Source organism: Arachis hypogaea, chromosome 15 (genome assembly GCF_003086295.3).
Source record: "Arachis hypogaea cultivar Tifrunner chromosome 15, arahy.Tifrunner.gnm2.J5K5, whole genome shotgun sequence".
In the NCBI taxonomy this organism is placed as follows: Eukaryota; Viridiplantae; Streptophyta; class Magnoliopsida; order Fabales; family Fabaceae; genus Arachis; species Arachis hypogaea.
Window position 1 is genome coordinate 62596534 of NC_092050.1, and position 14803 is coordinate 62611336.

Consider the following 14803-nt stretch of genomic DNA (forward strand, 5'->3'; position numbering starts at 1 on the left):
ACTATTCTCACAGCTATTGGTTGCTTTAAGAATAGCATAAGAGTTATATTAGTATAGTTTTAGGAAATACACAATTGTTTGTTGGATCCTTCACTTGTAATGAATTTATATGAATTGAAAATTCAATGGAAAGTGGTTTCTTTGATATTTATTTTAGTTTCCTGATTTTTTAGCTAATAATATATTTTTTAACTTATAAGAGTATATTTTGTGCCAAAAAAGTGTAAAATAGCAAAAAATCATCACATACTAAGCAAAATTTGATGAAAGTGCTGTAGAAGTGCATAATTTTTGGGGCAAAATTATACAATACAAGTAAATGAATCCTAATAAATAATTTAAGTGCAGAATATTAACATAGATAATGCAGAACTCAATAAAATTCAACAGAATGCACAAAAGAGTTGCAATGTAGCTAGTATACTTCACTTGTCCAGCATAAGAAAAAAAAGAACATAACCCTGCGATTTCTATTAAGTTTACCAAAAGACTCTAGTAAGTTTTGCAAAATATCTTAATAAGTTTAGCAACACACCCGAATAAATTAACAATTAAGATAACCAAGTACACCAACAATAGTTAAAAGTTGTCCATTATATCTCGTGCGAATGCTTCCTTTTCCTCGTCTAAACTCCAAAAGGTTGCCTTCAATTCTGGATTCTGCACAATTTTTTTTGCAATTTGCACGATCTCTATTGTAGTGAAACCAAGACTCTTCAGTGTACGGCCAAGATTCACTTGCTCATCAACACCAGACATTGCATTCGCTAGTACCTGCACATGCTTTCCTTGATCCTCAACCGCAGATTTAAAAGTTTCTGCTAAGTTTGATAGGATCGCAGCATCATTGGTTTTTTTTAGTTGCAGTGTGACGTCCTTGATTTTTATCATTTGATGAAGCAAATGAGGTTGAAAAGGTATTGGGTAGTTCGCTCTCGGCAGCTGCTAAATCTTCCATGTCAACATTGTCACCGCCTAAACCCAAGCCACTAGATGTGGCCACAGCAAATGTAGAGCCCAGTATGACATCTTCTTCAGCATCTTTTCCACTGTATGCATCAAGACCAGTAGCTCTATCCTTGCCAAAAATGCTCCTAAGAGGTTCGAACAACGGAAATGGCTTGCCTGGAGTGTAGTGTAACATTGCGACCCTGTACAACATAAAACAAAGCCAACAATTACATGTTCATACGAGCGAGTACTTGTAAGAAGAATGAATAAATGCGAAAAAAATTACGATCACACCTTTCCCCAAGCTTCCAATACTTGTTTACTATCCACTTCAACACGCATCTTTTCGGAATTCCACCCAAAACCACTACAACCCAACATCTCAGCCACAAACATATATTTTTCTTTTAGTCGCTTGTGTTTGTTTCTGATGTACTTCACAGTGAGACCACATCCAGGAAACTTTTCATTCATCTTGTCCGCCAGTTTTTGAAATGCCCCTGGCTTAAATTGACCGGCATCTGCCCTTTTGCCTTCAACAACCAATTTCTCCATAAACACCACAAACTGTTCAGTTTCTTGTTCAGTCCATTGGCGGGGTATGGAGGCCATTTGCTGCTAGATAAGAACAAATAAAGTAAACCATGGTAGCATAATTACTATCAAAATTAGAGTTCAATGGTATTAGAATTATCTTTAGAATTACTTACAGCAAACTAAAACCTAATAGAAAATAAAACTAAAATATATTTAATTAGAATAATCACTATTAAAACAATTAAAACAATTAAAACAAGACCTTGTCTAATTATATGTTTAATTGGAATACAAATTATGAATCTGAGTTGGCAAATACATATTGCACAAAGAAAAAAACTAAAATGAATTCAAATACAATAATTTATAGGCTAGGCCAATTGCAAACATAACAAAACTGGCAAAGATAAAAATTCTACTCGCCACGTTCTCCCCTCCATATTTTCCACATCTCGGTTGCTAGGTCCTCACGCCATTGAGTCCACTCTTGGCTACTTTTCACAACATCAATTGTTTCACCTTCATCAACAATAGTATCATCTCCTACAGGTATGTGTTCTGGCGTAAGAGTTGCATCTTCTTTGGGATCAACATCCATGTTCATACGAATAAAGTTTTGTAACAAACAACAAGCAATAATAATGCGACTTTGAACTCTAATAGGATAGAACGAGGGACTTCGTAGAATTCCCCATTTTTTCTTAAGCAACCCAAAGCACCGCTCAATCACATTTCTAGCTGAAGAGTACTTTTTATTAAATAACTCTAGACGATTTTGTGGTGCCCGATGACCTTGAACCCACTCATTCACATGATAGCGAACATTTCAATAAGGAGATAAAAATCCTCTCCCATTGGTATAGCCGGCATCCACTAAGTAATAAAATCCTAAAACGGAAGAATGGAAAAATATAAGAAATATATTGTAATTCTCATATTCAATAGTTATTATTCTTTTCAAAAGATTAATTTAGACATACCAATAGGTATTTTCAAGCCATTATGTAGAGTAATAGCATCCCTAAGTACCCTTGAATCAGATGCCGATCCTTTCCAACCGCTAAGGACATAACGAAATTCATATTCCGATTGTAAACTCCTAAGACATTGGTGGATATTCTAGATTTTCTCGTCCGATATCTAGATTTATCACTCTTCGGGACTGTGACATCTATGTAAGTTCCATCTAATGCTCCTAGACAACCCTATCAAATGTAATAATAATAAAAAAAAACAGTTATTACACGCAGAGTAAACATGACCAATAAAAATTAGAGCTACATACACGACCTACCTTGAACCATTTCCATCTAGGATCTACACAATCTTCCGATACAGGGTCTGCCTTTGCAAATAAGATACTTTGGACACGCAAAACCGAACGCAATACCTTGTGAAAATACCTACTAATAGTTTCACCATACCTATAGAACCTAACCTGTATGCTGCGATTTTTGGTATGGTGAGCTAATATGATTAAGAAAGTAGCTACTTGCTCGCCAATGCCAACATGACCATCTTCGTCTAATCCACCTTGAACTTGTAGCAATTCACATAAAGTTGCAAATGCATTCAAATTCATTCTTAACTCCCATATGCAATTTCTATCTCTACCCTCCCCAATGATATTATCTAATGCATCTCGCCTTAGGGGCAATATGTTCACTCTTCGACCAATCGTAGAATGACCCCACCTTCTATTCCTAATATACATATATAGAGTGACTAAAAAAAGCAGCATTAACGTGTCAAATTGTATTCTCATAATCCAATAATATCCAACACATAGCTTAATTTGTTCAGAACGATCCATCATCACTTCCTAAGAAACAATAAGAAGTAAATACATAAAAGAAGAATCCTAATAATTTCTACAAACACATAATACAAATCATGATAGCAAACAACTTGGTAAGCAGTTTGATAAGCAATTTTATAAACACAATACAAATAAATTATCCTCTAGCATTCTTCAATAGATAATAATTAAAAAGCTCACCTATTAATAATTTCATAAGCAATTTAATTAACATATTAATCAGCAATTAGAGCAACATTTTTATCACTAGTTTTATCAACAATCAGCACTAATAAGCTCAGCAGATCAGTAACAAAATTTTATTTATCACAGCAGCAACAACTCCTTCTACAACTCTTTTCTTTTTGAAGATTTTGCTGCATAGTTGGCCAGAAAATGTTTGATGGTGAGAACAATTTATCAAGTATAACTTATAATAAGTTTCTTTCAATTAGACACATGGCTTTTTCCATTCTTTTTCCTCTTCAATTAGGAAAAATAACTTATCAAGCTTCAAAATGCATTTAAAACAACCACCACCGAGATTATCCATTGCCTATTGAAGATTTCAGATGAAAACAAAATAAATAATGAACAATACCCAAATACCCAGGTTTACATACAATTCGATTGTCCACATACCCAAATTATGGATTAGCAATTAATCAACAATAACCCATCTGATCAATAATCAAAATTAAAAGAAGAAACTTCACAAAAGAAAAAATACCAGAGACAATGAGGCAAAGCACACTGAGAGGACAGATGTTGTAGCGGCAGAGGATGAAAGACTCAACGCGCAGCAGAAGCACAGCTAGGGTTTGAGGTTCACGCGGCTACGAGATGGAGAGGCAAAGATGGCAGAGTAGCAACACAAGCTCACCGCGACCGGAGCACAGCATGCAGTAATTAGAAAGGAGAGTCGGCGGGAAACATAGACAATGTGCAGTGGCGGTACACCTTCGATGATGCAGAACAACTACATAAGAAATTTTCACTACTTAGGGTTTGATACAAACAGGGGACCCTTTTGAAATTTCAAAAAATTAACGAGGACAAAATCGTTTGAAAATATTGATACTGATCCGTGTCCATCGCCCAAAATCCGTGTCTCAGCATTTTACTGAGACATGAAATACATGTAACTTGTGTGTGCTTGTGTGTAACCGTGTCCTTCTTATTTCTGTGTCTCAGAATCCAAACAATAGACACGTCTCACTGTGTCTATGTCTTGGCAAGACACAAACATCAAACAAACGCAGCCTGTTTTCACGCGTACGCGTGATGACCGCGCACGCGCCACGTCCCGTTTTTCATTCCCTTCTCCTTTCTTCTCTCTTTTCTCCTTCTTTCCTCCTCCTTTCTTACTTTCTACTTCTTTATCTCTTTAACTTCTCATCCTTCTTCACCTTCATTCTATTTTACTTAATTTATCTGCATACTTTTATTCATTACATTTTAATTTTGTGCATATTTTTATTTTCTTTTCTAAATTTATTATTTTTCCATTGGTGTTAAATTTTCTTATTCAACTGTTGCATCTTTTCTTGCATTATTTTGGTGCTTCATGACTTGTTTTATTTTGATTGGGTATTATTATTCATAAGTCAATGCTAATTTTTATAATACTGGTATTCCTTTTACATTGATATGCACTTATACTATCTTGCATTACCCACACTCTCTCCCCTGTTGTTGCAATTTTTACACTATTGATATGCCATTTGCTTCTATTATCTTTTCACATACATGTTGTAGCTACCATGTAATTGAGACCCTCATTATTTGGCATTAACCCAACCATATTTTATTTATTTTCTATCTTTATTTTTGGGTTACTTTTCTTACTTTTTCTCTTCTTTCAGGATGGCCACCGGGAAGAGAACCGGAAGACGTTTACATGGGGCAACAGACAAGTCCATCTGCACATTCTTTGGAGAGAAAAGCGTCAGTTGGAGCCACCCGTCCACTTGCACATCTGAGCATGCACCGAGGACGGTGCAATCTTTAAGTGTGGGGAGGTCGATACCGATCTCCATGGGTTAGTTATTTTCCTCTCAACACCAATATTTTACTTTATTTGTTAGTTCATTGTTGCACTTGCATGTTTAATTACATGTTTGTTTGATTTTATGCATTTAGTTACTACTTGATTGAAGTAATATTTTCTTTTTCAAAATTTTTTTATAGTATTTCACTAATTTAAATTGAAAATTTTGTGTTAAATTTGCTTGAATATTGTAATTTGGAACATGAATTATAGCTAAGAACACACAACCTGTGAGATTTGAGCCTAATTACATGGTTACATTATTTAGCCATAATATTTCATTCTTGTGTGTTCCCTTCTCTATGATTATGATCTATATTTTGTTCTAATCTATATGTCCAATGTTTAGTGTATTTATATGCTTGCATATGATTGAGGCCATTATTTGATTTTTGCTCACTTATCCCAAATAGCCTACCCTTTCAATCACCTTTGTTAGCCACCTTGAGCCTTTTAATCCCCATTTGTTCTATATTTTACCACATCACTAGCCTTAAGCAGAAAAATAATTAATTACCCCAAGTGAATCTTTGGTTAGCTTAAGTTAGAGATTGTGTGTCAATTAAGTGTGGGAAACTGTGGGAACTTGGGTTGATGAAAGTGTACAGTATTTTATTGACAAAATATTGGGAATTTGGGTACCTACTCATGTGAGACCAGAAAATTAAAAATCTATGTGCATTGATATGTTATGTTTACTTTTATAATTTTTATAAAAAAAATAAATAAAAAAATAAAAAATAAAAAAAAAGAGAGAAAAAAAGATTATATATATATATAATAAGGGGACAAAATTACCCCAATGTTAAATTTAATAAAAGATCAATGCATATGCGATAAAATAAAAGATAATTTGGTACATGAGTATGTGATACAAAAGTGGGAATTATGGGTAGTTGGGCATGAATTTAGAGTTACATAGAGTGTGTGTGTATGTTAGGTGAAAGCTTAGGTTAATTAAAGATTCATATTATAGCTCACTTGGCCATACATATATCCTCACCCTTACCTTAGCCCCATTACAACCCTGAAAAGACCTAATGATGTTTGTATTGGTATACTAAATTTTTGTTGATTGGTTAGATGAAGAACAAAGTCTAGAAAGCATGACTAGGGAAGATGTGAGTGAATTAACCCTAGACACTTGAGAGAGTTAGAGTGATATACACTACCAGTGAGGGTTCAATGCTTGATTCTGTGTTCCCTGCTTTCATGAGCTATTTTCTTACAAGTTTACTTGTCTTTATTGTATGATTTGAATTAGTGGAATCTGATTTATATTTATCTTGGAGAATTTGTTTATTTTTAACAAAGTAGATAGAAACATCTTAGCATATAGTTGCATTCACATTCATAAGTTGCATTGCATTACATAAGTTCCACCATTTTGCCTTCACTCTTATAGCTTCTCTTGAGTTTAGCATGAGGACATGCTAATGTTTAAGTGTGGGGAGGTTGATAAACCACTATTTTATGGTTTATCTTGTGCTCAATTGAGTGATTTTTATCAAGTCTTTGTACACTTATTCATAATAATTGCATGGTTCTACATTTTCCTTCCTAATCTTGTGCTATGATTGAAAACATATTTCTTGGGCCTTTAAATTGCTAATTTTAATCCTCTCTTATTACCATTCGATGTCTTGATATGTCTGCTAAGTGATTTCAGGGTTCATAGGGCAGGAATAGCATAGAGGATGGAAAGGAAGCATGCAAAAGTGGAAGGAATACAAGAAACTGAAGGAATTGCTAAAGCTGTCCAGTTTGACCTCTTCGTACTAAATCGACCATAACTTGAGCTACAGAGGTCCAAATGAAGTGGTTTCAGTTGCGTTGAAATGCTAACATCCGAGGCTTCGCAACGATATATAATTTGTCACAGCTTCTTTGAAGATAGGCGACGCGCAGGCGTGGATCACGCGCATGCGTAGCCTGGAGAAAAGTCAATCCACGCGTACACGTGGACGATGCGTACGCGTGACTTTGCCGCGTGCTGGACGTATTAGAAAACACTGGGGGCGATTTTTGGACTGTTTTTTACCCAATTTTTGGTCCAGAAAACACAGATTAGAGGCTATAAAGTAGGAGAATCCATCCATTCATTGACACAACTTTCATAATTCACAATTTTAGGTTTTAGATGTAGTTTATAGAGAGAGAGAGGCTCTCTCCTCTCTCTTAGGATTTAGGATTTAGGATTTCTCTTAATTTTAGGATTGCTTCTTCTCAATTCCAGGTTCAATGTTCCTTTAATTTAGTTTTCTCTTCTACTTTTATTTATTCTATTACTTCAGTTTGTTTGTTCTCCCAATTTCGTTTATAAATTCTCCATGTTAGATTTGATTTCTTTATTTAATGCAATTTAAGGTATTTCAGATTTATGATTGTTTTCTTCTATTTATGATATAAATAATTTGGATTTTTCTCCTTTTGGCTTTGGTTGAGTAATTGGTGACACTTGAGTTATCAAACTCAGCTGTTGATTGAAAATTGGAATTTGCTGATTGATTTGGATCCCTCTAAAGCTAGTCTTTCCATAGGAGTTGACTAGGACTTGATGAATCAAGTTGATTAGTCCACTTGTATTTCCTTTATTTAGTAAGGGTTAACTAAGTGGGAGCAATAAACAATTCTCATCACACTTGATAAGGATAACTAGGATGAGATTTTCAATTCTCATACCTTGCTAAGAGTTTTTCTAATTATTAATTTATTTTTCTTGCCATTTAAATTACTTGTTCCTTATTTCAAAAACTCAAACGATACTTTTCCATAACCAATAATAAATCATACTTCCCTGCAATTCCTTGAGAGACGACCCGAGGTTTAAATACTTCGGTTATAAATTTTATTGGGTTTGCTTTAGTGACAACCAAAATTTTTGTACGAAAGGATTCTTTGTTGGTTTAGAAACTATACTTACAACGGGAATTTATTTGTGAATTTCTTTACTAGCAAGAATCCTAATCGTCATCGGGCGTGACAAGGGTGGCTCAACCCTACTTATTTGAATAAGTAACCACCTTCTGAAATATCTCCAACTATTTCTACTTTATCTAGAAGGTAGATCTCAACAAATTCTTAAGATAAAGGAAATGATTATCCACTGACAAAGGTGGAACTACTCTAAAAAGGTGGTTATCTCTCCATTATAGATATACTAACCCACTCAAGTATATTCAGAATCCAATCTACTAAATCCCTGCTTAAAACCCTTACTAACTTAAGTATCGATGTCTCTTGCAGGTACCCCCACCTCCTCATGAGTAACTCAGACGACGGCATCTCGGCACCAGCACAAGTCAGATGCTGCCTCATAAGGAGTCTGTACTTCACGTTCAGGTCCAAATTATCGTTTCAGGTAACCTTTGGACTAGTAATTAAGGAAAAATAGAGCTCTAATTAAAATTAAAATATGAATTTTTTGAGTTTTTTAATTTTATTTAGTATCGAGTACGTATTCTCCGAATTAACATATAATTGTTAACTTTCTTTATTTTTTACCTTCATATTTTTGTTTTAAAAAATAATTTTGTTATAAAAATAATTTTTAAATCGATATTCAATTATAAAGTATCAATAATAAAAATTAAAAGAATACATAAAAACTTAAAAATATTGATAAGAAAGTTGATTTTTTCTTTTAAATGTTTTTAACTTTAATATTTATTTATTCATTATTTTATTAATAAGTAATTTGTGAAAAAAATTGCTTACATTAATAAATTTTAATATTAATTAATTGATTCCTTTGATGTAAAATTAATTTTAGTTTTGATTTTTTGTTTCAATTGATGTTTTCTATTGTTACATAGTATTATAGGAAATATAAAACCAACTATATGTATAAGAGATACTAAATTTTTCTAAAATAGTATAATAAGATAGTAATTTATTTCACGTTGATATTTTATAAAAATTAATTGTTAATTTAACAAAAAATTAAATAACTAAAATAGTACATTTAATAAAAATATAATTTTGTGATTTTAAAATTATTGAAAATACATTTTGAAAATTAAACCAACTAATCATATTCTTATTATTTTTAATACTTAAAAATAAATCTTCTTTTTACAAATTAATCACATTTTCTAAAATACAAAAAATTAAAAATAAAAATTATTTTCAAAAAATAAAAATAAAAAACAAAAACAGAAACTATTTTTACAAGCCAATTAATTCCTAAAATCTTTCTTTAAAAAAAATCCGATATATAACAGAGAAATTAAATGGTACTAAACTTTATATGGCAAGTTGGCAACAAACTAAGAAAGTATTAGCTAAAAAAAAAAAAAGCCGCGAATGAAAGCAAAGGCAAAAATGGCGGAGGGCGCCAAAACAGATTCCCGGCAAGCAGAGGGCGCCAGAATAGATTCGAAAAAAAGACCGATTCACAGAAAAACAATAATAATAAAGAGTAGAAAAATATGGCAAAAGCAAAACCACCTTCGTGCCCATCATCAGCATCACCATTTGCCCCCTCTCCCTCACATTTCCCTTTCCGACATACACACACAACTGAAACAGCAATGGATCTTTCAGAGTTAGCAAAGAAGCTTTCACTCTCTGACTCTAAACTTGTCGTCCGCAAAGCCGCCGAGCTCCGTCGCCTCTCCGATGTTCTGTTTGATTCCTCCATCATCGGAGTCGTAAGCTCCATTCCATTTCAATGTCCATTAAAAAAAAAAAATCAAATCTGTAATTTTAATTTTAATTTTAATTATTTTTTTGCAGGGAGAAGTTGCCAAAGCTCTCATCTGCTTGGAAATTGCCGCTACCAGGTACCTTCTTTTTATTTATTTATTTATTCACTTTGATTGATTCTGATTCGTGGGTTTATGGGTTTTTATAACGTGTGAGCGCGTGTACCAGACTCGGGGTTCTGTTCGATCGATCTTGTGCGGTGAGGCTCAGCGGCTTATCAGAAAAGGCTTACATCCGATGCTACAATTCACTCCACAACGGTCTAGGGGTCAAGTTCGTTTTTTCCCATCCTAATCCCTCTTTTTCTTTTTCCCCTTTGGTTTTGTTCCTTTTTGGGTGAACACTAATTGAGTAATTTGTAATTATAGGATGAAGCTAGACGTAAGGGAATTGGCAATTCAGTTCGGATGCGTTCGGATTATCCCTTTGGTTCGGGAGGGGCTCAAGCTGTAAGTTCCTTGCTTTCCTAGCACCCGACAGGTGTTTGAGAAAATGCTTCTTAGATTAAATTGCAAATGGAAAACCAGTTTTTGTTACTTGTGGTTCAGTCTTTGTGCATGTTTGTGTTGACTAGTTGTTTCTTCTTTGCCTTAGTTACAAGGACCGGTTTACTGCTTCATTGCCAGCGTCTCGTCGTGCAAGTGCTGACTTTACTCGTCCTGTGTTTACCGCCGTTGCTTTTTATTTATGTGCAAAGAAACACATGGTAGCTTTCAAGTGATCTGTGGTGATTTAGAGCGTAGTATATCATGCTTTTTACAGATTTGGTTTAACATTTGTTATTGCTTCTTGTCCTTTTCTTTTGTTTTGCAGCTTAAAGTTGATAAGGTTAGGCTGATTGAGCTTTGTGGTACATCTGAATCTGAATTTTCTAATGTAAGTGATGTGTGATTATATGTTTTTATGATTAGCGTTATATATATAATATGTGTATTAGCTTTTGTGTACGATGCCATTAATTATGGTTTGAGTTTTGATGTTGATGGCTCATGCAGGTTTCTACTACCATGAAGGACTTGTGTCATGATGTTTTTGGGGTTGCTAAAGAGAAGAAGGATCCGAGAGAAGTGAAGTCAAATCGAGGTACATCTCATTTATCTATGGTGATCTTGTATCATTTTGAGCAGCGGATTGATTGAAGACAGTTTGTTCGGCATTTACTTTTCTTCAGTTCTCTTCAAATAGTAAATTGCATAAGTAGTTACTTTGCTGCTTATCTCCCTTTCTGTGCAGAACTGCTTGATGTTTTACCTAGCAAAAGGAAACCTGAGGATGGTGGTTATTTGTCTGATGAAGGTCCAGATGTAATAATGAATAATCTCATTAGAGCTTAATTGAGTGCCTCCTAAACCTTAAACAACTTGAACAAACACATCAATGTATCAAATGGAATGAGAATTGAAATTCATTTGACAAATTTAAAGGCCTAAGAACATGTTTACTCAATTAAACTCAATTAGGAGAGAATTCACAAAAGCATGCATTCACAAGGATTAAGTGCAAGTTAAATTGATAAATTCTACTCTTTTCAACTCAAAAATTGCAATAAAATATGGATTTATCAATGAGTAAATAATTTCTCTTGGAGTTAATTTTGTTTCAAAGAGAGCTAGATTGCAAATTCTTCACCACTAATATGTATGGGTTGATCCTTGTAGAAATGCTTCCATTAAATCTAAGTTCAATGGGACACATCTATCATAGCTCACTGTCCATTACTTTGTATCCAATATTGCCTGGCTGTAATGTATGATTTAGTTATAGTTAGTAACTGCCTAATGCAACAGTTGAGCCATCATTAGTCATTACCAAAAGTAAATCCAAAGTCCAATTGTAGAACCATAGTATTCAACAGACTGGCTGGAGAATTAATTCAATAATAAAATCTAATAAAGAGCTAAATTGATCACTTAGATATCTCACATTTTTCCGGTGTATATGCTTTCTCAAATTGGTCTGTGACAATATCTTAATTATATGAGCATCTGCCTATTCAGTAGCGGTCCCTCTTTATGGCATAGAGTCATTGTTAACTGCTTCTAATTACAATTCAATTATAGTATTTATAATGATTTGAAGTCATCTCATAATTATGGGTCGGTTAAATGCAAAGCCACTGTGTTATGACTTTTGATCTCTCGTCCTCTATAACCTCACTCCCCAATATTTTATTAGGATGGTATACATTTTCCTTTGCATTTAGCATAAATGATTGAACATTATGCTGCAAAGTCAGCCATTCCAATTTCTTATGACTATTGAGGTCTTCACTTTTGTGCTGCTGAAGTTGAATATAAAATCTTTTGTACGTCCAGCTTTCAAGTTATAAGAGACGCAAACAAATGGAAAAGGGTGAATATGAGAAGTGGAAGTCTTCTGTGGTTGCATCCAACAAGCAAAACAAAACTGAAGGTATACATTGAAACATCTTTTTTAGTCCTTTCTTCCCCCAGGATTTCAGGATTTGAATCCTATAAAGTGAAGAGATTTGTAAAGTGATAATTGAGAGTAATCAACGTTAAAGTACTTGGTGAGAACTTGGAATGGAAGTATTGATGCAAGGGGTGTGTACCCTTTTACTTTATCACTTCATAAATTTTCTGTTTAGAGAATTGAAATCGCTTTTGAAACTCAGCTAAGACAACCCCATTGACCCTTTCCTTTCTCTAGCACCTTGCAAGCGAACCAAGCAGACTCGCCTTGACTTTCTCAAGGAATCCCCAGAGACCCAGGAGTTGGAGGCTGCGTGAGATCACTGAGATGCTATTGTCTTGTTTTATGACGATAGGTGACAAGGTTAACTATTGTTTGGGAACAGATGAACAAAGGTACCATTAACTGATTGCAACTCAAGACAGCTCTGGTTGATTTTGCCAGTGTTCATAATTTTTTAGTGTTACTCTGCAATTATTCAAGGATTAGTTGGCAAGAATTCTGTACAGACTCGACTTAATATTGTATTTTTATTGGTATTTGGTTTCGAAAAATGTCTTTTATATCTTTCCATACGCGGATGCGGGGATATCAAGTATGTATATACATCTTTCTTGGCATATTTCATTGTTTTAAACCTGCCAGTATTGTCTCTGATACTAAACGATACAATTCAAGATCACGTTAACCTTCACATAATTCAAGTTTGATACTATACTACACATATGAACGTCATAGGAAGGTATGCATAACAATTTTCTAACTAATAAGTGACAGAAGTATTTTACTGTGTCGTGGAAATTTCAAAATTGGAGAAAAAAAGACATTGATAGATTTGAGTCAATGTCTCAAAACTTGGACAAACTACAAAGTCATTGATAAGCGGATAAATGTCGGTCAAGAATTACCAAAAAGTTTTCTTCCAAATCAAGTCGCACAGTATAGTTTCAACAGACAAGATTTTTGCTAATTAGAGTTAAAATGTATGTTGCAAATAAAATTAATAACCGGAAGTAAAATTTCGGGTCGTTTTCCCTAGGAGTTGACACAAGATGCAATTTATTAGTTAGGATTTTCTGGAGATTTTCGAAGTTGAGAACAAGAAAAATAATAACTAGAAATTAGAGCAATAGATAACTAGCAAGAGTGATGGTAAAGGATCATTGACTAGATTTTATATCCTCATTGTCCTTCCCAAGTGTGATGGTAAAGGATCATTGCTCTCATTTAGTTATTCTCTAACAATTGAAGGAAAGTCAAATGAACACAACTAAACTTTAGCTCACAAGTCCTAGTCACTTCATAGAGAAGAATTAGAGTTGGTGAGTTTCAAGCTAATTAGCAATCTTCAATTACTAATCAACACTTGAATATAACAATTCAAGTGCCTTCCATTACTCAACCCCAAATCAAGCAAGGAAATTGTTACGGACTGCCGAGTCCAGCCCACTAGCCGCCAGGTCAGGGCGCCACCCCTGACCCAGGTCCAAGGCACCTCTCACAAAAGAGAGTCCGACGAGTCGGTCCCTTGAACGCCCGACCCAGGATATACCCGACTTAACCATCCGCACGGCCCAGGACACCGGTCGGGCCAGTACCTTCGGATCACGACCTGAAGCCCCGACCCGAGGTTCAGAACGACCTGTCCCTCCCACGTGGATTAAGACAGCACATGGAAGCTTCTTGGGCAGTGGGCTAGGTCATTTTTAGGGCCCGTCCTGCACAGTATAAAAGGGGAAAGGTCAGCTCTCCCCCCGAGGTACGTAATACCCTTACCTAATTCGGCTACCACATCGTACGGACACTGACTTGATCGTCAGAGTGTCCTTGCAGGTGGCCACCCCCCGTGCTCCACTCTGCCTCCAGCGTCATCAGCGCGCATCAGTCCTCACTCCACGTCAGCTCAGGGTCTCATCCTCTCCTCTACTCATCACCACCCGATCCGTCGAGTACCGAGATCCTCAGGTATCGAACAGAAATCTACTCCATGATCATGGGTGACATTTTCTCAAACACTTGGTAAGCAAAGATAAAAGACATGATAAAAACTAGGAAAATAATTCAATTCAAGTTACCACTAACAATAATCAATAATAGTAAAACAAGCAATAATAATGGATATAAAAAGAACTCAATGCATTAACAAAATTCAAAAGTAACAAGATCCAAACGTGAATTCAAGATAACCAAATTGAAAAGAGTACTAAAGGAATTAAAGAAGAAAACTAGAAGGAAAGTAACTAGAAATGAAGGTAGCAATAGTTTCTCTCAAGATTCAATTGAAGGTAAACTAAGAAAACCAAAACCCTAGAGAGAAGTAGGAGTTT

At 34.8% G+C, this 14803-nt stretch overlaps 2 protein-coding genes across 3 annotated transcripts; one reads left to right on the top strand and one right to left on the bottom strand.

Annotated features, from left to right (window-relative positions):
- Positions 1–1903: 1903 nt before the first annotated feature.
- On the bottom strand, positions 1904–3202 carry LOC112748519 (uncharacterized). Its single transcript, XM_029292944.1, has 4 exons — positions 2783–3202; positions 2642–2693; positions 2469–2537; positions 1904–2280 (listed from the first exon to the last, which is right to left on the bottom strand). Exons 1-4 carry the CDS (start codon positions 3200–3202, stop codon positions 1904–1906), a joined length of 918 nt encoding a protein of 305 aa, XP_029148777.1.
- Positions 3203–9576: 6374 nt separating this feature from the next.
- On the top strand, positions 9577–13120 carry LOC112750360 (origin of replication complex subunit 6). Of its 2 annotated transcripts, none has more exons than XR_003175680.3 (10): positions 9577–9988; positions 10074–10120; positions 10212–10316; positions 10412–10492; positions 10638–10749; positions 10857–10919; positions 11039–11126; positions 11277–11339; positions 12359–12455; positions 12714–13120. XR_003175680.3 is itself a non-coding variant. In XM_025799056.3 (10 exons), exons 1-10 carry the CDS (start codon positions 9767–9769, stop codon positions 12791–12793), a joined length of 966 nt encoding a protein of 321 aa, XP_025654841.1. In that variant the 5' UTR covers positions 9577–9766; the 3' UTR covers positions 12794–13120. The 2 variants fall into 2 exon arrangements, 1 of the variants encoding a protein (XP_025654841.1); XM_025799056.3 differs by having other exon boundaries at positions 11277–11347.
- The last annotated feature ends 1683 nt before the right edge of the window (positions 13121–14803 follow it).

Excerpts from the sequence above, each read along its gene's own strand:
- LOC112748519 (XM_029292944.1), bottom strand. The coding sequence starts at position 3,202 with ATGTATATTAGGAATAGAAGGTGGGGTCATTCTACGATTGGTCGAAGA. Across the intron at positions 2,538-2,641 it reads AGATGTCACAGTCCCGAAGA|GATCGGCATCTGATTCAAGG; the intron begins GTGATAAATCTA and ends GCGGTTGGAAAG. Across the intron at positions 2,281-2,468 it reads TGGCTTGAAAATACCTATTG|GTCATCGGGCACCACAAAAT; the intron begins GTATGTCTAAAT and ends AGTGGGTTCAAG.
- LOC112750360 (XM_025799056.3), top strand. The coding sequence starts at position 9,767 with ATGGCAAAAGCAAAACCACCTTCGTGCCCATCATCAGCATCACCATTT. Across the intron at positions 9,989-10,073 it reads ATTCCTCCATCATCGGAGTC|GGAGAAGTTGCCAAAGCTCT; the intron begins GTAAGCTCCATT and ends ATTTTTTTGCAG. Across the intron at positions 10,121-10,211 it reads TTGGAAATTGCCGCTACCAG|ACTCGGGGTTCTGTTCGATC; the intron begins GTACCTTCTTTT and ends CGCGTGTACCAG.